Below are 19,779 nucleotides of genomic sequence, written 5' to 3'. Positions count from 1 at the left end.
TAAAGAATATATCTTAGTAGTCATGGAAAAGTACCTTGCTGTTATGATGTAGGATACCAACATCATAAAACAAATAGCCTACTAAATAATTAGCAACTGATGTGTTTGATATCTTTTATTGTTATTCGACCAATACATTTTTTCGACTGAGCAGGTGGGTCGCATAGATACAAATGTAGAAGACAAATGTCCAGCATATAATTTCGAGTTAATATAAAAATGTAACAGTTAAGGAGATTTGTACAAAACAGTTCGACAACAATAAAGCACCGATGATCAGTCTCAGCCAGCTAAGGCAATCACGTTAAATGTTTGTATAAATGTCAGCATAATAGCAGTAGAAAATGAAAGGATTTAAGGTATTTAAAGAATACATTAAACACATTTTCTCAGTCTGTGCGGGTGAAATAAACAGATGTTTATTAGACTAAAAACACAGTCATAATGCATAGTTTCCACGAGGGTCTTGAGGAATGGGTCTTTACTACTGGAACGTTGTGAAACGTGACAGGTTGCAGTGAACAAGTGGAGTAGCCTATAGCCTACGTCGAGGTTTTTACTGGACACAAACAAACAAAATAACGTTTCCTCGTAAATGTTAGGTTCCCTGAGATCTCACATCCCAGTCGGTTGGGTTGTCGGCTGCAGACAGTGAACACCACGCATCACCGGTCTCGAATTGCTTTGAGAAACAGAAATTGAATTGTGGTTTTGCTGAGCACATGTAGACCATGGTGGTCGTTTGTGCTTCAGCACTTAGTGGATTGAAAAGAGTGAACACTTCACTGGACAGAAATTGCTCCGCGCTTAACTGCTGGGCTAGGAAAAGGAGATGGATTGACAGATCACCTCCAAGTTGCGACGCATCTCAAGCATGCTAACGAGTCTCAACACACAAAATTCAACCTATGTCACACTGCAGCTTCAGTGCGCGCATCGATTCAATATTTAAACCGTACCTGAGACATGTAGAACACAAGTATTGTATACAAGAATGAGGAAAATTTAAATCTACTGTATATACTGCGTTATAACGCATGAGCAAATTATAAAGTCTAGTTATTGAATTGTTTAAAGCAATGGAATATAATAATAATAAAAAAAATGTTTTCCGCCAAAGTGCCGTTGATGAGTTTCAAGTATGGATTGAGGTCCTGTGTCTTCATTGTCAAATGAGGAATTCTTTAGACGACCGGGTGTCAGAATGAGTAGCTCCATCCATGAAAGTAGGTGACCTCACCTAACCCTTCAAGTAGGGAACTTGTGGTTTGATAATGAGCACCGAGAACAGGCAGGACAACATTAGCTGTGCTTCTGAACACGTTGAGGGGCTGAATCGACCACACAACTCTAGATCAGTCTGTTTAGTTTCCATCTGTTCCGTTTTACACACCAAAGTGGCAGTTAGTGAACCCCTTTACAGCATAACGAAAGGACGCACTGTAAAAACGGAATGAGAACCGTTTATATAGAGATTAAAAACAAATATAAATTATTCGTCAACAAGGAAAACTTCCCCGTAAACAAAGAACCGACTAGTCCGAAAGATCATGGGCTTGTTAAGATGGATGCCCTCCCAAAGTATCATAACAGTCCATCCACCGACAGATGTCTCCCCCAAACCTGGCAACTGACTGGTGACGAGGCTGGATTCCCTCTGCTCAGCGCGTCTCGGGGTGTGAATACAAGCTTTGATCCTGGCTCTAAGAATGAGTCCTTAAGGATGGGACAGAGGCCTGTTGGCCCCTACGCCCGCTCTCTAGCTGAAGCAGACGGGCCCGATGGTGAAGCCAAACTGGTGTGTGAAGTTCCCGCTCTCCAGCACCGCCACATCCCTCACAGGAAGCAGGTTCAGGTCCTCAAACTCAAACACAGACTCCCTCGAGCCAGACGCCATCTCTTCTGCAGGCTGCAGCAAAACAAAAGATTTGAAAAGTCAGGTGGCTGAGCGGTTAGGAAATCAGGCTAGTAATCTGAAGGTTGCCAGTTCGATTCCCGTCTGTGCAAAATGACGTTGTGTCCTTGGGCAAGGCACTTCACCCTACTTGCCTCGGGGGAATGTCCCTGTCCCTTACTGTAAGTCGCTTTGGATAAGAGTGTCTGCTAAATGACTAAATGTAAATGCCTGCAGCGAGTGCGGCGTGGACCGAGGCCCGCTGCGAGGCCGCATGACTTACCACGCAGTTTTTAAGCGCTCCCAGGTAGCTCTGCCGGCGCGTGTCCGCGAGGAACTTGACCTCTCGTTCCGTGTGTCCCAGTCTGTCCCCGGGGTGGCAGGAGTAGGTGATCTTCTGGACCGCCCTCACGCTCTGCAACCTCAGGAAACGAGTCTGGACCACGCTGGCGCCCGGATAGTAGAACTGTAGTAGCGAGAGGACGGTCCATAAATCATGCTTTATTAGACAGTTTTAAGTGAAGTGTGACAGGAGAGAGACAGAGAGAGACAGAGAGAGAGAGACAGAAAGACAGACAGAGAGAGAGAGAGAGAGAGAGAGAGAGAGAGAGAGAGAGAGAGAGACAGAAATAGAGACAGAAAGAGAGAAAGAGAGCGAGAGAGAAATATGTAAAACAGAAGGCAGAAGCAAGTAAGAGATAAGGGGAGAGGGGAAGAGAGCAGCAGCGGAGAATAAACTACAAGTATCTCGCAAAGAACAAAGTAAGAGAGAGAGGTGGGTAAAACACGCAGCAAAAGGGCCAAAAGCCAGATTTGAACCCAGGCCTCAGCCTACATGGTACGTGAACATATCCGGTGAGCTCTGGAAATGTATATAAATCCAATTAGATTTGATGTGATTAGTGAGCCACTGTAAAGTGACACAGAGGAGTGACCCTGGCCCACCTGGAAGCCGTCCTCCAGTCTGCTGAGCCACTGGAAGGAGCCTTCGTTCACAGAGTCCTTCAGCCAGGCTTTAGTAGGAACCTGTGGGTGCAAAAAATAACACTGGATTAAAAATAAATAAATAAAAACGACTTAACTATGGAGATTATACTCCCAAGAACCCTGCTTGTCCAGGCTTGCGATTAGAATTCAGGTCAAAGCTGAAATACAAATAAATTGGATATTTTTGGTTAAAAAAAAATTCAGGTAGAGGGAAAAAAATATTATTATTTTGGGGATCTGCGCTGGGTTTAGTATGTCTGTAGCATATACAATGTATGTATGTGTGTGTGCGCAAGTGTGTTTGTGCATGTAAGTGTGTGACTGTGTGTGTATGTGAGAGAGAGAGAGAGAGAGAGATAGAGAGAGGTAGAGAGAGAGGTAGAGAGAGAGAGAGAGAGAGGTAGAGAGAGAGAGAGAGGTAGAGAGAGAGAGGTAGAGAGAGAGAGAGAAAGAGAGAGAGAGGTAGAGAGAGAGAGAGAGAGAGAGAGAGAGAGAGAGAGAAAGAGAGAGAGAGAGAAAGAGAGAGAGGTAGAGAGGTAGAGAGAGAGAGAGAGAGAGAGAGAGTAGAGAGAGAGAGAGAGAGAGAGAGAGAGAGAGAGAGAGAGAGAGAGAGAGAGAGAGAGAGAGAGAGAGAGAGAGAGAGGTAGAGAGAGAGAGAGGTAGAGAGAGGTGAGCTGAGTGCTGATGTCCTACCTGTGGGAACGTGGGGTGAAGGCAGGTCTGGGTGTCTGGACCAGAGAAGTTGCAGAAGGCCAGGAGAGCGTCCGCGGGGCTGCCCTGGTTGGGGTCGATGTAGTACGTCCCTGAACACACGATGAATACAACCTCAAGCACTGCAGCATCCTGACCAGCAGCAACACTACACATTCACAATCAACCCATTTTTCATTCAGCTGTCATTTGCGAGTTTTAGAAATAAAATTCATAGCCATTTTTGCTTTTCCTCTTTTTTTTTTTTTTTACAAAAACATATTTTTTCTGTGAGGACATGGGTCTGGGGTGGTGTCAGGGATGGTGTCGGGGGTTCAGACCGCTGGCGTAGTGGGGGTGGCAGAGCCAGAGCTCCAGGCAGGTGGTGGCAGGGTGGTCCTGGCTGCCATCTGGAGGGTCCAGCAGCAGCCTGAGGTCCTGCTGCAGGGAGTCCAGCAAGCTCTGCAGCAGGGGGTAGTTCGGCTTGTCAGACACGTACATCAACTCCTGGGAAAGGGGGGGGGGGGGGGGTTCGTTTTAGGGACAGAAAATAACAATCCAACAATGGTAACTTCCCATTTCGCAATCGATGGTTTCGAATGATTTTTCTATTTCGGAACCTTCCCGTTTGGAAGCCCCAAAGGTTCTCCGATGCCAGTGTGGATGACTTGCCTTGAGTTCGGTTAGAGTCACGTTCAGAGAGGGGCCTGCAAGACCAGGGAGACCAGGCGGGCCCTTTAATACACAGAAAGATTTCATTGATGAAACGTTTCTGAACTAAACACACACACACACACACACCATGTGATTAAACACAACACTTGTGTGCAGAGCAGCTACAATGTTGTGTGTTTGCAGCCGATCCCACAGCACAACGTGACATTTACAACAGGACGACTGGAAAAAAAATCCATTTCCAGAGTCACTTACCGGGAGTCCTCTTCTCCCCGGTTGCCCAGGAAACCCTGGATAGCCTTTCAAACCCTACGAATACACAGAGAATGTCATGAGAGCTAATTCCGGCCTGCACCAGCCAAAGGCATATTCAGATGAAGTATGAAAAGAATAAAATGGAAATGCTTGCTGAAGCATAAATCATATCAGTCTGCCTCCGGTATGAAGTCATTTTACGTGCGGTTGATATGAGGGTCAATATGTTCGTCAGCAGACGAAATGAGCCAATACCAGCACAAAAACTCTTCTTTAGTCACTTTGGATAAGCAGTAATGAATGTCTGAATGGGATTCATGAGATAAGTAGTTCTGTAACTTACCTTTTTGCCAAACAAACCCTGTAGGAGACGAGAGAATGAGAAAATAATGAAGAGATTGTGATGGCCGGTTTTGAATCTCACGCCGCAACACTAACAGCAAATTTCAACCCACTCACTGCCTTCAGGCCCCTCAATTAAGATCACATTATCTACAGCGTCAAAGCTCTTAACAGCAGACTCAATTACTTTTTTCTATAGAAGCCGTTCGAGACAGCCGAGTCGGAAAAAGCATTAATCGACCGCTGAAGCTTTGAAGGCGGAACAGAACGACTGTCGGAGACACAGAGAGGTGAACATGTTGCCACGGAAACACGGACAGGTGAACAGGTGGCCACAGAGAGAAGACGACGCAATTCAAATGAATCAAACTCATTATCCCAGTAATGTCTTCACGGAGAGTCTATGTTTAGATTATTTAGATCAGAAGAAGACACAGCTAAGTGGATGAGATTAGGGGCCTTTTGATAAGACAGTATTTTTCTTCCTCTTGCAAAAACCTGTAATTTCTGCTTCGCTTTTATTTTTTTGGGACTAGATAACGGAGCGCCGGTCTTAGAAGTATCTGCAGGAGGACTGGCTGGTGCTGGAGGAGTGATGAGGTGTGTTTTAACCCTCGTGCTGCCTTCGGGTCACATGACCCAAAGGTTCATAACGAACCATCGTTGTGTTTACCCAATTTTACCCAATACAAAAACAAATTAAAATAATTTTCTTTTAACCTTTGCAATGTGGGGGGTCTGAGACAGCCCAACGGTTAAAAGAAAATGCTTCACTTTGTCTTTGTATGCGGTAAATCTGTCGCAATACGACGGTGGGTCACAATGACTGATGGGTCAGAATGACCCGAAGATAACACAAGGGTTAAGGAGATTAGAGAGGAGAAGGATACTCACAGGAAGTCCAGGCATTCCGAATACGCCTCGAGGTCCAAGCGGACCAATGTTCCCCTGGAGAGACACAGTGGTTAGCATCAACAGAGACAAAACAATTAAAAATAAACTACTATTATACTTTTTTAACAATTGGTTTTGAGAAAAAAAATTACACAAAAAGTTTGGAAAGGTTGAAAAAAATATTCTGTTCTCCTCTCCTTTCACTTTTGTTAGGAAACATTTTTTCAACATTTCGAAAAAAAAAGTAAAGCAAAAAAAAGGTTGGAAAGGTTGAAAAAAGTTCTGAAAAAAAGTTCCCTAAAAAAGTGATATATTATAGCGTGGAAAGTGACTGGTAAAAAAAACAAAACAACAGTTAGGCTTTAGATGAATCTGAGGTTGAGGAAATACTAGAAGATACCCTACCTGCATTCCCTTTGGGCCATCAAGCCCTTTAACTCCCAGCTGTCCAAGACTACCCTGCAACACGTACAGCCATCATTTTACATTTGTAGACTGTAGGGAAACCCTGTCATTTTGGTTTATTGTTAATGTTTTGTGTAATGTTTACATTTGTTTATTGTTTATGTTTACCTTGGGCCCGTCCACACCAGGGGGTCCGGCAGGTCCCATGTCACCTTTGTCTCCCTGGAGGGACAAACACAGCTGGTCAGAGTCTGAGGCACATCATCCAAGCCAGCCTTCCTCAACCCTGGTCCCAGGGACTCCCTGTCCAGCATGTTTGAGATGTTTCCCTCTTCCTACACACCTGGGACCTGTCCCATAAAGCACGTTTATCGAATAAGCCAGGCTTATGTCAGGTACTTTCCCTGACGTAAGCCTGGCTTATTCGACAAACTCGCTTTATGGAACAGGCCCCTGGTTCAAATGAACGAGTAATTCTGAAGTTCAGCAGAAGCCTTGTAACCACCCATTCCTTCAGATCAGGTGTGTTGGAAGAGGGAAGCATCTGGAACATACATGGCAGGGGGCCCCTGAGGACCAGGGTTGAGAAAGAGCATCCATCACCTGGACTCATGTTCGTTTACCTCTTGGCCTGTCTCTCCAGAGTCCCCCGCCTCTCCTCCCAAGCCAAGCAGGCCCTGGAAGATAAGAGGTGCGTTGATTAGCTATCGTCAGGTGATGGATCTATATCATCACTGCAGCATTTCTCCCCCAGTCCTGGTTCATCAACCGATCGTTTATTTGAGAAGACGAAGGAGGTGCAGTTGAGAATGCTACTTCTTTTAAGATTTATTAGGGTTTTTTTCATGCTTTATTGGACAGAGATAGATCGAGGTAGACAGGAAAGCGCCGTGGTGGGAAGGATCAGCTGGACTCACGATCGACCCCGCCCATCCTGGAGGACCCATCCATCCCACGTCTCCTTTCTCCCCCTGTGAGGGTGACCACATCCAGGGTTGGACAAAAGTTGAGTTTGTCCAAACCTCAAAGTTGCACGCGTGTCAGTGTTTGTGAATGTGAGTTTGCGTGTTTGTGACCTCTGACCTTCGGGCCTCTCTCCCCTCTGGACCCTCGCAGACCGGCCTTCCCTCGCTTCCCCTGCGGATGTTTAAACTCTTAACACACCGAGCAATAATACATGAAGATTCTCTCACACACACACACACACACACGCACGCACAAACACACCTTTCCCAACCTAATCTTACACTCTTACACCAGGAAATAATAAATGAAGATTCTCCAGGAAATAATAAATGAAGATTCTCTCTCACACACACACACACACACACAGCTTTCCCAACCTAATATTACACTCTTAGCACACCAGGCAATAATAAATGACAATTATCACTCACTCACCCTCACACCTTTCCAAATATATTTTTTATTTATGAAGGGATTCACATCTAGTATGTGCATGCCTGCAGTTTTCCCCCTGTGAAATTAACAAGATTTAATCCAACTGCTCCTCACCTTCCTCCCGGTGTGACCTGCCCTCCCTGGTGATCCGTCTCTGCCGGCATCGCCCTGCAGGAACAACACAAATCAAGAACAACAAGGACATCTTCTCACCTGTCCGTATGCTAAAGTAGCTCTGGGAAGCCCAAGAGGTATCTAGGCCAGCCAGTGAGCTGTGATTGGATTGCAAGAAAAAGTGAGAAGTGATTGTGTGAAGAGACAGGGAGAAGTGAGATCTGACCTTCTCTCCTTTAAAGCTCTGCTTTCCCTCAGGGCCTGAGCTTCCCCTCCGACCCTGGAACAGCCACAGCGATGGAAGACATGTTCAAGAAGAGGAGATTGGAAAGACCACTATAGATTATCTTCTCCATGAGTTTTCCCGGGAGTTTTTCCTTGTCTTCCTTGAGGGTTTAGGTTGGTTGAGGTGCAGTTCTACGTGCCAATGCAAAGCCCTCTGTGATATTGCTTGTAAAAAGGGCTAATAAACTTTACTAATAAAATTGGATTTGATTTGATTATCATTCAATACTGGATCCACCCATACGACCCCCACAGTACAACTAAAACAGAAACCTTACTGGAAGAAATTCAATCTATCCTGTCCACAAATATGGAAACTGTCCTTTGGCTTCAGAGAATGGTTAAAGCATATACATTTACATTTAGTCATTTAGCAGACGCTCTTATCCAGAGCGACTTACAGTAAGTACAGGGACATTCCCCCCGAGGCAAGTTGGGTGAAGTGCCTTGCCCAGGGACACAACGTCATTTGCCACAGCAGGAATCGAACCGGCAACCTTCAGATTACTAGCCCGATTCCCTAACCGCTCTGCCACCTGACTCAGCCACCTGACTCCCTAGTCAGGTGGCTGAGTCAGGTGGCATATCATAGTAAATCACAATGCATACAATACTAAATCATGCACAGTACAGACTACAGACATCAACAACAGACATGGCGCACCACCAGTGCCGTCCTACCCCCCCGTCCCCCCCCGTCTCACCTGGGCCCCGGGGGGGCCAGCTGGTCCCTGGGGTCCCACCTCACCTGGAGGCCCCTGAGGAGGGGAGAGAGGGGAAACACAGAGAACAGAAGCAATGGTACTTGGTTATGTAGTTTCATTACAGTGAGATGCTGAGAAGGTGCAGTAGGTCATACTTATTTAAGCAGTTTAATTTTCTCTAGACCAGAAAGTGAGAGGTTGATGAAGTACAGTAGATAATACTATGTATTTAAAGCTGAATCACCTCCAGACCAGGTAGTTCTGCAGGACCTCTGATGCCTGGTAGACCATCTGGCCCCTGGGGGAAAACAAGCAGAAAGATCAGGCTGATGCCCACATCAATATAATGTCTCTGTGATTAGATAAAGGACTGACAGAGGCCAGATGTATCAAGAGGGAAAGTCTAGATGTATCAGGAATGTCAAGAGGTGATGATATTCTGCGCAGGGTTTTGGGATCCTGTCTGTGGCTGACAGCACCTGTTCTCCTGGTTCCCCTGGTTCCCCTGGTTCTCCTTTGAGGCCCTCGGCCCCCGGCTCCCCCTGGAGGCCCAGGTAGCCCTCAGGGCCAGCCTTCCCCACGGCCCCCTGAAACAGAGACCACGCTCAGCCAATCAGGAACCAGGAACAGAAAACCCCCACCACTCAAAACCTTTGTGGAAAATGATTACTTCTCTTTAATATAGCTAATTAATTAATATAAGCTCTTAAGTAAATACTACTAAAAACATCTCGTAACTGAACCAATTATAAGGTTGCATAAATTATGTACTGAAAAGAAATTTCTTGGATAACTTTAGTTTGACGTTTGATTAAGCGTCAGTATCCACGCAGGTCATCAGTGTTCTGGATGCTACTGGGTCTCCAGTGTGGAGGGGTGTGTAGGATGTCATCCATGTGGAGCACGGACAATCATACTCACTGTAGGTCCTGGCTTCCCTGAGTCACCTCTGACCCCTGCGGGTCCAGCCACACCCTGTGAACAACCACAACAACAACAACCACATCAACAGACCAAACATCAGAGACGAGGAATTGTGGCAGATGACCGCTTTAAGCTCTTTATATCATGGGGTGGTGATTGCCTGTCAGTGACTAAATCATGTCTGGATCATTACCAGAAGGCCAGACTGCCCCAGGGGACCAACCGGTCCACTCTCCCCAGCCTTCCCCTGCAGGGAGAGAGAGACAGAGAGAGAGAAAAGAGAGAGGGAGACAGAGAGAGAGGCAGATGAAACAGAGAGAGAGGGGGTGAGTCAGAGACATATATTGGAGTAGCTCATGAGGACTTTGTCTGGTTTGAAATGAAACAGAGTTCTGTCTAGACATCCATCATCTCCCCTGCCTGAGGAGGAGTCTAGAGGCAGCTTTACCTTCTCTCCCTGGGGGCCCTCTGGCCCCGGCGAGCCCCTGGGCCCCAGGACGCCCTGAGTGGGAGACAGACACACAGGTCTTATTTCTTCAGACAGTGGCTGGACACTGGCAATAGGTGAACCACAGGCCACAGTGCTGCCTTACTGAGAGACACTAGTAACATGGATGGATGAGTCGTTACAGTAGGTAGGTGGGTACTGGATGGATGGATGAATGGATGGTTGGGTGGGTAGATACAGTTGATAGGTACTTGGATGAATGTATAAATGGATGGTTGGGTGGGTAGATACAGTAGGTAGGTAGGTACTTGGTTGAATGGATGGGTGGATGGACAGATCGATATTTATATGTATTAGTACGTGTAAGTACTTCCAATCGCGTGACCCCAGTTCAAGGGTTAGTATGTGTCAACAGTAGAGGCAGTAGGTGATCCAGCTGTCGAGATGTCAACGTGTCCCTAGCTCCTGTCAGGTGTAAACAGATCGATACTGTCCTGTTTGTTGGGAAACACACGCCACTTCCTGGGATCGTTTACCTGTAGTCCTGTCAGTCCTACAGGCCCCTCCCTCCCCATCAGTCCTGGCTGACCCTGGAGGACACACACACACACACACAGGGTTACCATCGAACACACTCTAGTCTGTCCAACCAGGTCCAGTTATCAAATATTCTGTAGTGAGCCTCCGATCCTATGGTGAAGTATCATGATGTGGGGAAAAGAAACAGGTATGTGAGCAAAGGGCCCAATCTGAATCAAGACCAGTTAAGAACATTCTTATCAACAGTAACAACCTGTCAAACAGGCTCCTGTGTGATTCACAAAACAGTCCGGTTGTGATGGGATTCCGGCCTTCACACCTACCATCAGACCCATGTGGCCCTTCTCTGCCTTGGTCCCCCTCTCTCCTTTGTCCCCGACGGCCCCCCAGGGCCCCTCCAGGCCTGTGAACCCCAGCGGTCCCACCTCCCCCTGCACGCACACACACACACACACACACATCACAGGCCTATCTATATTATCCCAATGCGTGAATACATGGAGGAAGCTTCTACCTTGATAGTTCAGTATGATATTGCAGTAGAGGCAGTAGAGGCAGGGCAGAGAGATAGTTTACCTTCTCCCCTTTGGGTCCTGAGTTTCCAGCGTCTCCAGGGTGACCAACGTTACCCTGGCAACGAGAGTGGACACGAGTGTTTCACATCTACAGAGTTATGGAAGTGTGAATCGGTGCTGTGTGAAACGTTCGCTAACAGGCCACAACCTAATGTTTGTATGTTCACTTGTTTGCTGTGATCACATTATGATTATATTATACATGACATGTTTTTTATTTATGTATTCATAGTCTTGCTTCTTTTCATTCATTATTTTCCTATTTCTGTTCCTGCTGCTGTGACACCAACAGTTTCCTTCCTGGGGGATCAACAGAGTGCTGCCTTATCTCCTACCTCCTTGCCTCTCGGTCCGGCGGGCCCCAGAGGCCCCTGGGGGCCCTGGGGCCCCCTCTCTCCTGCCACCCCCGGGGGGCCGAGTTTCCCACAAGACCCCAGGTCCCCCTGTCACAAGGCAGAAGGACAGTAATGAGACACCAGCAGCAGCCACTGTACAGCGGCCATTACATCATTAGAAAACATACATTCATTAAAGCAAGTGCTTTAAACCCAAAGTGACAGAACAAATGGTGCGTTTAGAACGTAGAGCAGGAGATAAGAGGATCAGAATTGCGCAGTTACAGCCGCGTTTCCAGTCAAGGAACGGCAGTCTGATCCTGATGGAGGACACCATCACCGGCCGAGGTGGTCTTCGTTTACGTTTCATCAAAACTCCAGACGACAGCAGGTTTCCCTGCTCTCGCTTCTTCCCAGAACGTTTTCATAAGTAAGAACTTGTCCCTGATTAACACGCCCAGTCACATAAAAGTTAAACAAACAAACATACCTGATCTCCCTTTCCTCCAGGCGGGCCCTCCACACCCGTCTGTCCCGGCACTCCCTGGGGCCACAAGAGAACCGTCAAAACCACCCTGACATGACCGTTAAAAGCCTACGCACAGACTGTGTGGATGGAGGGCGTCCTACTGGACCCACCTGCTGTCCATCCAGCCCAGGGGGCCCCGTGTCCCCTGCAGAGCCCAGCGTCCCCTAGGAGACGAACCAAGACAGCGACCGGGAATCAGGGATTCGCTTATTAGGGGTTAGTGTGGTCCTATATAGGTCATCTATCACCATGTCTCCTACACTATCGTATAGATCATCTATCACCATGTCTCCTACACTATCGTATAGATCATCTATCACCATGTCTCCTACACTATCGTATAGATCATCTATCACCATGTCTCCTACACTATCGTATAGATCATCTATCACCATGTCTCCTACACTATAGTATGGATAATCTGTACTAACCAGGTCTCCTCTCTCCCCCGCTGGTCCATGTAATCCATCAGCTCCTTGCATACCCTGGAAAACAGCGTCTCACAGCTCAAGGCTCAGATCAAATGAAGCTAGACTAGTCGGCATTGCAAAGATTACGACAGAATTCGTTTCCTAAACGTTGGTGGTATGCAGGTGCCGCACGATGATGAAAAACAGCTCCCACTCACCAGAGTTCCAGAGGGGCCGTCTGCGCCTGGTGCCCCCAGGGGGCCTCTACCTCCCCTGGGCCCCGGCTTCCCCAAGCTCCCCTCTGGTCCCGCAAGGCCTGGAGGGCCCTGGAAAAACACACACACATATTATACATACACGTACAGGTCATCTATCACCTCATGCCATTGCTGAGAGGACAGTGTTCAGACTGACAGGTGTTATCACTCACAGGAGGGCCGTCGATCCCTTTGGATCCCAGATCTCCCTGCCGACCCTGGGAGGAAAACAAGCCAGGGTCAGCAACAGATGTACATGCTGTGCACGCTGCCACAGAGGATAGAATCTGTGCCTTGTTTGTTCCCTGTGGGGGGAGTGTTTCTGGGAAATGTAGTTCTTTTGAGTTGATTTCTCACCTGAGGTCCCGAGGGCCCTCTCTCTCCAGGTGAACCTGGCAAACCCTGAAAAACACAGACAGGTCACCCACTCGTACTCACACACACACACACACACACACACACAGCCAGCTGGTGCCACGGGAGCAACACAAGGCTGACAGGACAGCTTGTGTTCTGAGGAAGCTCTCCATTACAGCATGAACACACCCAGTCCAACAATAACATCTCAGGTAACAGTTAACTAATTCAAATACAGTGCAATGAAAACAACATGGTATCTCAAGGTCAACATCCTAAACGATACGGTGCTGATCCATGAGCACTGTGGCTACGTACTGGAGGCCCTGGCTTTCCTGCTGGGCCTGGGAGACCTCGTAGCCCAGTCTCACCCTGCAACACACATCAGACGTGATGTCATGTGATGTCATCAAACATGTGATGTCAGCAAACATGTGATGTCATCAAACATGTGATGTCAGCAAACATGTGATGTCATCAAACATGTGATGTCAGCAAACATGTGATGTCAGCAAACATGTGATGTCATCAAACATGTGATGTCATCAAACATGTGATGTCAGCAAACATGTGATGTCAGCAAACATGTGATGTCATAAAACATGTGATGTCAGCAAACATGTGATGTCAGCAAACATGTGACTCAAACACCACCACGTTAAGACCGTTTGAACGTCTTACGACACCGTTGCCTCTGTGTGTATTTGGGTCATTACAGTGTAGAGTAGGTCCGAAAGAGGGAGGGGCCTCACCCTTTCCCCCATGTGACCTGATGTTCCGCACATTCCCACGTTTCCTGGGAGACCCTGAAGGAGAGAGCAGCAGCACGTGAGACACGGGAAACACGGCGCGCTTTCACATGCGTGTGACGTGTGAGTTAACGGGCCTCGAGTGTCCTCACATTGCAGCGATTACAAGACAAACAGGAACACACACACTTTGCTGCGTGAGCTGTTGTGGAGGAACATGTACGGCCGTCAGAAGCTTCACTTACATACATGCCTACTGGACCCTGGGAGCCCTCCAAGCCTGGCTTTCCTGTAAAGCCCTGGAGGAAGAAGACACAGCATAGCCCACACACACACACACACACACACATGTATGCACATACAAACACATAGACACACGCACATACACACATAAACAGAGACACGCATACACACACACATGTATGCACATACAAACACACAGACACACCCACACATAAACACATAAGCATAGACACACACACACGTATAAATATATAATGATGCACTATTATCAACATGTACTGTACAACAAGCGCAGTGTGGGACTCACCCTGTCTCCAGGGGGGCCAGGGTGGGCCTGTGGCCCCAGTCGCCCAGGTAGACCCTGCCAGAGAGACAGCAGTCACTCTCACTGTGATGAGGGGCCCTAGCTCTGTTTACACTGATGAGGGGCCCTAGCTCTGTTTACACTGTGATTAATTGCTTCAAATACCCTTCAGTGACAGAGGGATGACATGTCTTACCGGCTGTCCTGGGGGTCCGTCCGGACCTGGTGCTCCAGCGATGCCCTGGAACCCCTGGAGGAGCAGAGGAGAGGAGGGAGAGGAGGAGAGGAGGAGCAGAGGAGAGGAGGAGAGGAGGAGCAGAGGGAGAGGAAGAGCAGAGGAGAGGAGGAGCGGAGGGAAAGGAGGAGCAGAGGAGAGGAGGAGCGGAGGAGCAGAGGGAGAGGATGAGAGGAGGAGAGGAAGAGCAGAGGGAGAGGAGGAGCAGAGGGAGAGGAGGAGCAGAGGAGAGGAGGAGCGGAGGAGCAGAGGGAGAGGAGGAGAGGAGGAGAGGAAGAGCAGAGGGAGAGGAGGAGCAGAGGAGGAGCGGAGGGAGAGGAGGAGCGGAAGAGAGGAGGAGCGGAGGGAGAGGAGCAGAGGAGAGGAGGAGCGGGAGGAGCAGAGGAGAGGAGGAGAGGAAGAGCAGAGGGAGAGGAGGAGCAGAGGAGGAGCGGAGGGAGAGGAGGAGCGGAGGAGAGGAGGAGCGGAGGGAGAGGAGGAGCAGAGGAGAGGAGGAGCGGGAGGAGAGGAGGAGCAGAGGAGAGGAGGAGCGGGAGGAGAGGAGGAGCGGAGGGAGAGGAGGAGAGGAGGAGAGGAAGAGCAAAGGGAGAGGAGGAGCAGAGGGAGAGGAGGAGCAGAGGGAGAGGAGGAGCAGAGGAGAGGGGGAGCGGAGGAGCAGAGGGAGAGGAGGAGAGGAAGAGCAGAGGGAGAGGAGGAGCAGAGGAGGAGCGGAGGGAGAGGAGGAGCGGAGGAGAGGAGGAGCGGAGGGAGAAGAGGAGCAGAGGGGAGGAGGAGCGGGAGGAGAGGAGGAGCAGAGGAGAGGAGGAGAGGAAGAGCAGAGGGAGAGGAGGAGCAGAGGAGGAGCGGAGGGAGAGGAGGAGCAGAGGAGAGGAGGAGCGGAGGGAGAGGAGGAGCAGAGGAGAGGAGGAGCGGGAGGAGAGGAGGAGCAGAGGAGAGGAGGAGCGGGAGGAGAGGAGGAGCGGAGGGAGAGGAGGAGCAGAGGAGAGGAGGAGCGGGAGGAGAGGAGGAGCGGAGGGAGAGGAGGAGCAGAGGAGAGGAGGAGCGGGAGGAGAGGAGGAGCGGAGGGAGGGGAGGAGCAGATCACCAGAGGTAAACATGGCTGCAGTGAAGGAGTTCAAGAACTGACAAACCTGAGAGAGTTGTAGCTAGGCCTACTGCCTGTGAGCACGGAGTCGCTGGGAAATGCAAATCCATCACTAATGGGAATTGATGACGCGACACAATAATGCATCGCTGGTGGTTGATTCCATAAACAACTGAGTGGATTAATTTAGGGTAAATTGTTGCTCAATCGTCTGATTAATTTGTTAGCAATTATGAGTAAATTGGATCAAATGTACCGTGCGCAGTAATTGGACTACTGGATTATGACTAACGTTTAAAGAGTTATTTTGCTTGAGTAATACGTTCATTTTTTCTTAATGAAACCTCTTAGTGTTGTAACCATGGTAACACAGTTGGATCATGAACCATGGATTGACTAAAGACAGACCTGCAGACGTGTAACAGACCTGCGGATGTGAAGGTAACCCTGAGGTAAACACTGGCCACAATTCCACAATACATGATGATCAACCTATCCTCGTGTCCTCGTTTATCTCCCATAACACAGAACACTGTCCAGATCACCAGGTCGGTCACACTTTTTGATCATCATTAATTCACATCATAAAATATATAATTCACATCCCTCATATTCAGCGGTCGACTAGCTTGTGAGGGCCTGCATGTGTGTGTGCTGATGCAATAGCTTCACTGACCAACCACACACATTTCTAACTCGCACACACACTCATAAACACCCGCAAACACACACTCCTAACCCACACGCACACTCCAAACCTCGACACACATTCCTAACCTACACACACACACACACCCGTTAACGAGCCTAGGGACACACCTGATCCCGTTAACTAGGCGGTAGCAGGTACTTTCCTGTCCTGTAAAAATTTGGCCTTCAGCTGAGTTTGTTGTGATTGGCTGCTCGTGAAAACGGTAAAACGGCATCATATAATCCGAGGGGGTTACTTGTAAAAATGTGATAAGGTGTTTTCATTAGCTAGTGGGGCTGTCGCCCTGGTGTCAGAGCTGGGAATGAGCTGTGCCCTGCCTGTGATGCCCTGCCTGTGATGCCCTGCCTGTGATGCCCTGCCTGTGATGCCCTGCCTGTGATGCCCTGCCTGTGATGCCCTGCCTGTGATGTCATTGAGGGTGCACTACAGGTCACTGGAATACTGAACAGTGTGCTAGCCTTGTCTAACACACGGCCGTTTACCTGGATCTATGAAGGCCTCCATTTTGTCTGAATCCCAATCCCTGTCCCTACTACGGCTATTTTGTGCCTAAAATTCAGCATTTTACATGAAAAAGTTGTCAATATTATTAGGCTCAATTCTACGACAGTGCTGCTATTTGTATGTTGCTTAGAAGTGTCTCACCACTGGTCCTTCACTGCCTGCGCTGCCCACCGCTCCAGAGAAGCCCTAGAAACACAAGAAAAAAGAAATCAGTGCAGCCCTCACACGGTGACGCCACGTCTGTGGGTCACCTGCGGGCTGAGGAGACGCAGGTCCAACCGCTACCTTTAACATCGTGCAGCAAGCTTGAAACAAGTCAACGCTACCGTCATGTAACAAAGTTTATTGTCCGGAAATGTGGACGAGAGTCGAATGGAGGTTGATGAGTGTGGAGGTGAAACAGGAAATCTGCAGTGTGTGATAGAGATCGTGCTTGAATGCAGCGCACGCTCCCATCGACAGCGCTCGTAACACTGCCCTTTGCTGTCCAGAACCGGAACTGCAACAACACAGGTCCGAACAACGAACAGGTCGAATACGTTTAGAACCAGAACTCAGATCCAGTTCGACCCAGTCGAACGGCTCCTGACACATGTTTCAGTAGCTGTGAGGTCAGTCTATGCAGGAGGGCTGAGGAGCGACAGCAGGGGAGGAGGTGCTACGAGGTGTCGACGACAGCACGCTGACACACAAGACTGGAGGGGTGTGTTCATGGTTTGGAAATATGATATAGAATGGGAACCTGTGTACCAGGCTTTCCTTCTGCTCCCTCTGTCCCAGCAGGCCCTGGTAGACCCTGTCAGAGACAAGAGCACACACACACACCAAACATTGCTACAGCTCTTTTCAGAATGTAATATTTATATGGTGGCATTGGATCAATGATGGAGAAACAACATCTGTTGCTGTAAAAGCTTAGTTCAGGTAAATCTGTCTAAAACAAAGACGTAATGATGCGCTCCCTGATCACCACGACGACAGAGTACTCACTGGAGGACCAGGTTGACCAGCGGGACCTCTCTGTCCGGAGCGGCCCTGAGGAGAGGAGGAGCTGCCATTACTACACAACCACACCCACAGGAACACAACCACACCCACAGGAACACAACCACACCCACAGGAACACAACCACACCCACAGGAACACAACCACACCCACAGGAAGAAGAACAGTTCACTGTCACAGTGCACAGTAGAGTTCAGTAGAGTTCACTAGATCAGTCAGTAGAGTCCAGTAGAGTCTTACCTTGGTTCCTCTGGGCCCTAGTTTTCCACTCCGTCCATCCAGTCCTCTGTGTCCCTTCAAAATGACATATTTATTATAATTCTTATTATATTTGTATATGTTATTAGCTATTCATGAGAATATTTGACAGGGTTTGGAATCTCTCCCTCTCTCTGAGGTGGGTGAAATTGATTTGAGATCACGGTACGGGAGAATGCATGCTGATAGCTCAAGTGAGCTTCATCGAACGTGAAAACACGGTTGACGTTTTAAAAACAGAATGGCAGCTGACCTTTAACCCCTCTCTGCCCAGTTTCCCGTGAGGGCCGGTTGGTCCCATCTCCCCCTGTGCCAGGAAAAGGAATCACACACAGGAGACGATGAGCAGGTTCGGCTGACTATCCAGTGACTGAGGGAGCTTCTGAGCATCTGTGTCGCTGCAGGTAGAGTCAGCATACCTCCAACCCTTTGATGCCGGGTTGACCTTTGAACCCAGGGAACCCAGGGAAGCCGACAGGACCACTCTCTCCTTGACGACCCCGAATACCGGACGCTCCATCAAACCCCTGGAGGGGGGGGGGCAGGCAGGCAGGCAGGCAGGAAGACAGTTTGTTACGTAACATTCATGTCTTCTAGAGCAACAGGGAAAGGTGCAAAGATGGACTTCAGGACTACTGCGCACACATGGGACTCTTACCCTGTCTCCCTTTGGTCCAGGGTCACCCTGGTCTCCGTGGGGACCTCTGTTGCCCTGGGGAAAGGTCAGGGGTCAACAGGTCAAGGTTAAAGAGGTCAGGGTCAAGTCAGAGAGAGGGAGAGGTGTGTTTCAGGCCAGGGATGACATTGGTCAAACTTGGGAAGGCTGTTACTTACAGGGATGCCGAGAAACCCCATTGGTCCTCGTGTTCCCGGAACACCCTGGAACCAATCAGGAACAGAGAAGGGATTCATGAGGTTGTTGTTCTTAGTGTCTGGTTGGTCTGAGGGCTGTACAGTACGACGTAAAGTACTATATGTTTAATTTTAGAGCTTGTATTCTTCGACTTTGTCTGCGCTGTTGGAGAAGCCTGAAAATCGTAATTTCATTTCCAAAACTCTATGAATGAATGACAAAAAAAAGTCAAGTAAAGGTTTTACTAACTAAAACAACCTAAACTTTTGTTAATCTGACCATCGCCTGGGACCAATCAGGGACAGAGGAAGGATTCCTGAGTGTCTGGTTGTCCTGAAGGCTGGACAGCGCTGCACTAAACATTATATACATGTAGTATATCTCTAGTTCCGCTGATCATGGACTGGAGCCGTAACTAAAAGCCATGCTGAAGCCCACATGCACACCAGCTGCTGGGTTAGGGTTCCTCCAAAAGGCAGATTTAGTAGATACTGTCGTCATTCCTACTTCAAAGTGACCCAGGGCCAGTTTCCCTATCTTGACCCTGTTCCCAGTGTCTCTCATCAGCTGTGAGGAGGATCAGGGATGGATCAGGGATGGATCAGGGATGGATCAGGTGACACCCAGGGCTGGGGGCTAGAGGCCCTAATGTACACCACCACAGTCTAATGTACACCACCACAGTCTAATGTACACCACCACAGTCTAATGTACACCACCACAGTCTAATGTACACCACCACAGTCTAATGTACACCACCACAGTCTAATGTACACCACCATAGTCTAATGAACATCACCACAGTCTAATG

The 19,779-nt window shown here is 48.6% G+C and overlaps 1 protein-coding gene across 1 annotated transcript in view; it reads right to left on the bottom strand.

The window, feature by feature from the left end:
• Nucleotides 1-100: 100 nt before the first annotated feature.
• si:ch211-196i2.1 (collagen alpha-1(I) chain) overlaps nucleotides 101-19,779 on the bottom strand; it is a 68,218-nt gene continuing 48,539 nt past the window's right edge. Inside the window, exons 24-68 of the mRNA XM_062478244.1 lie at nucleotides 18,950-18,994; nucleotides 18,774-18,827; nucleotides 18,535-18,642; nucleotides 18,369-18,422; nucleotides 18,098-18,151; nucleotides 17,843-17,887; nucleotides 17,595-17,648; nucleotides 16,994-17,038; nucleotides 14,514-14,567; nucleotides 14,321-14,374; nucleotides 14,016-14,069; nucleotides 13,774-13,827; nucleotides 13,340-13,393; nucleotides 13,022-13,066; nucleotides 12,838-12,882; nucleotides 12,626-12,733; nucleotides 12,429-12,482; nucleotides 12,108-12,161; nucleotides 11,959-12,012; nucleotides 11,469-11,576; nucleotides 11,135-11,188; nucleotides 10,882-10,989; nucleotides 10,555-10,608; nucleotides 10,019-10,072; nucleotides 9,764-9,817; nucleotides 9,568-9,621; nucleotides 9,126-9,233; nucleotides 8,891-8,944; nucleotides 8,647-8,700; nucleotides 7,884-7,937; nucleotides 7,658-7,711; nucleotides 7,226-7,279; nucleotides 7,060-7,113; nucleotides 6,766-6,819; nucleotides 6,311-6,364; nucleotides 6,143-6,196; nucleotides 5,738-5,791; nucleotides 4,845-4,862; nucleotides 4,502-4,555; nucleotides 4,244-4,306; nucleotides 3,913-4,078; nucleotides 3,575-3,684; nucleotides 2,840-2,920; nucleotides 2,178-2,360; nucleotides 101-1,909 (exon numbers count right to left, since the gene is read on the bottom strand). Coding sequence (XP_062334228.1) covers nucleotides 1,760-1,909; nucleotides 2,178-2,360; nucleotides 2,840-2,920; nucleotides 3,575-3,684; nucleotides 3,913-4,078; nucleotides 4,244-4,306; nucleotides 4,502-4,555; nucleotides 4,845-4,862; nucleotides 5,738-5,791; nucleotides 6,143-6,196; nucleotides 6,311-6,364; nucleotides 6,766-6,819; nucleotides 7,060-7,113; nucleotides 7,226-7,279; nucleotides 7,658-7,711; nucleotides 7,884-7,937; nucleotides 8,647-8,700; nucleotides 8,891-8,944; nucleotides 9,126-9,233; nucleotides 9,568-9,621; nucleotides 9,764-9,817; nucleotides 10,019-10,072; nucleotides 10,555-10,608; nucleotides 10,882-10,989; nucleotides 11,135-11,188; nucleotides 11,469-11,576; nucleotides 11,959-12,012; nucleotides 12,108-12,161; nucleotides 12,429-12,482; nucleotides 12,626-12,733; nucleotides 12,838-12,882; nucleotides 13,022-13,066; nucleotides 13,340-13,393; nucleotides 13,774-13,827; nucleotides 14,016-14,069; nucleotides 14,321-14,374; nucleotides 14,514-14,567; nucleotides 16,994-17,038; nucleotides 17,595-17,648; nucleotides 17,843-17,887; nucleotides 18,098-18,151; nucleotides 18,369-18,422; nucleotides 18,535-18,642; nucleotides 18,774-18,827; nucleotides 18,950-18,994 — 3,048 coding nt within the window. The 3' untranslated portion in view covers nucleotides 101-1,759. The remainder of the gene's footprint in view (nucleotides 1,910-2,177; nucleotides 2,361-2,839; nucleotides 2,921-3,574; nucleotides 3,685-3,912; nucleotides 4,079-4,243; nucleotides 4,307-4,501; nucleotides 4,556-4,844; nucleotides 4,863-5,737; nucleotides 5,792-6,142; nucleotides 6,197-6,310; nucleotides 6,365-6,765; nucleotides 6,820-7,059; nucleotides 7,114-7,225; nucleotides 7,280-7,657; nucleotides 7,712-7,883; nucleotides 7,938-8,646; nucleotides 8,701-8,890; nucleotides 8,945-9,125; nucleotides 9,234-9,567; nucleotides 9,622-9,763; nucleotides 9,818-10,018; nucleotides 10,073-10,554; nucleotides 10,609-10,881; nucleotides 10,990-11,134; nucleotides 11,189-11,468; nucleotides 11,577-11,958; nucleotides 12,013-12,107; nucleotides 12,162-12,428; nucleotides 12,483-12,625; nucleotides 12,734-12,837; nucleotides 12,883-13,021; nucleotides 13,067-13,339; nucleotides 13,394-13,773; nucleotides 13,828-14,015; nucleotides 14,070-14,320; nucleotides 14,375-14,513; nucleotides 14,568-16,993; nucleotides 17,039-17,594; nucleotides 17,649-17,842; nucleotides 17,888-18,097; nucleotides 18,152-18,368; nucleotides 18,423-18,534; nucleotides 18,643-18,773; nucleotides 18,828-18,949; nucleotides 18,995-19,779) is intronic.

Source organism: Osmerus eperlanus, chromosome 14 (genome assembly GCF_963692335.1).
Source record: "Osmerus eperlanus chromosome 14, fOsmEpe2.1, whole genome shotgun sequence".
Lineage (NCBI taxonomy): Eukaryota > Metazoa > Chordata > Actinopteri > Osmeriformes > Osmeridae > Osmerus > Osmerus eperlanus.
This window is presented reverse-complemented; position numbering and strand designations above follow the sequence as displayed.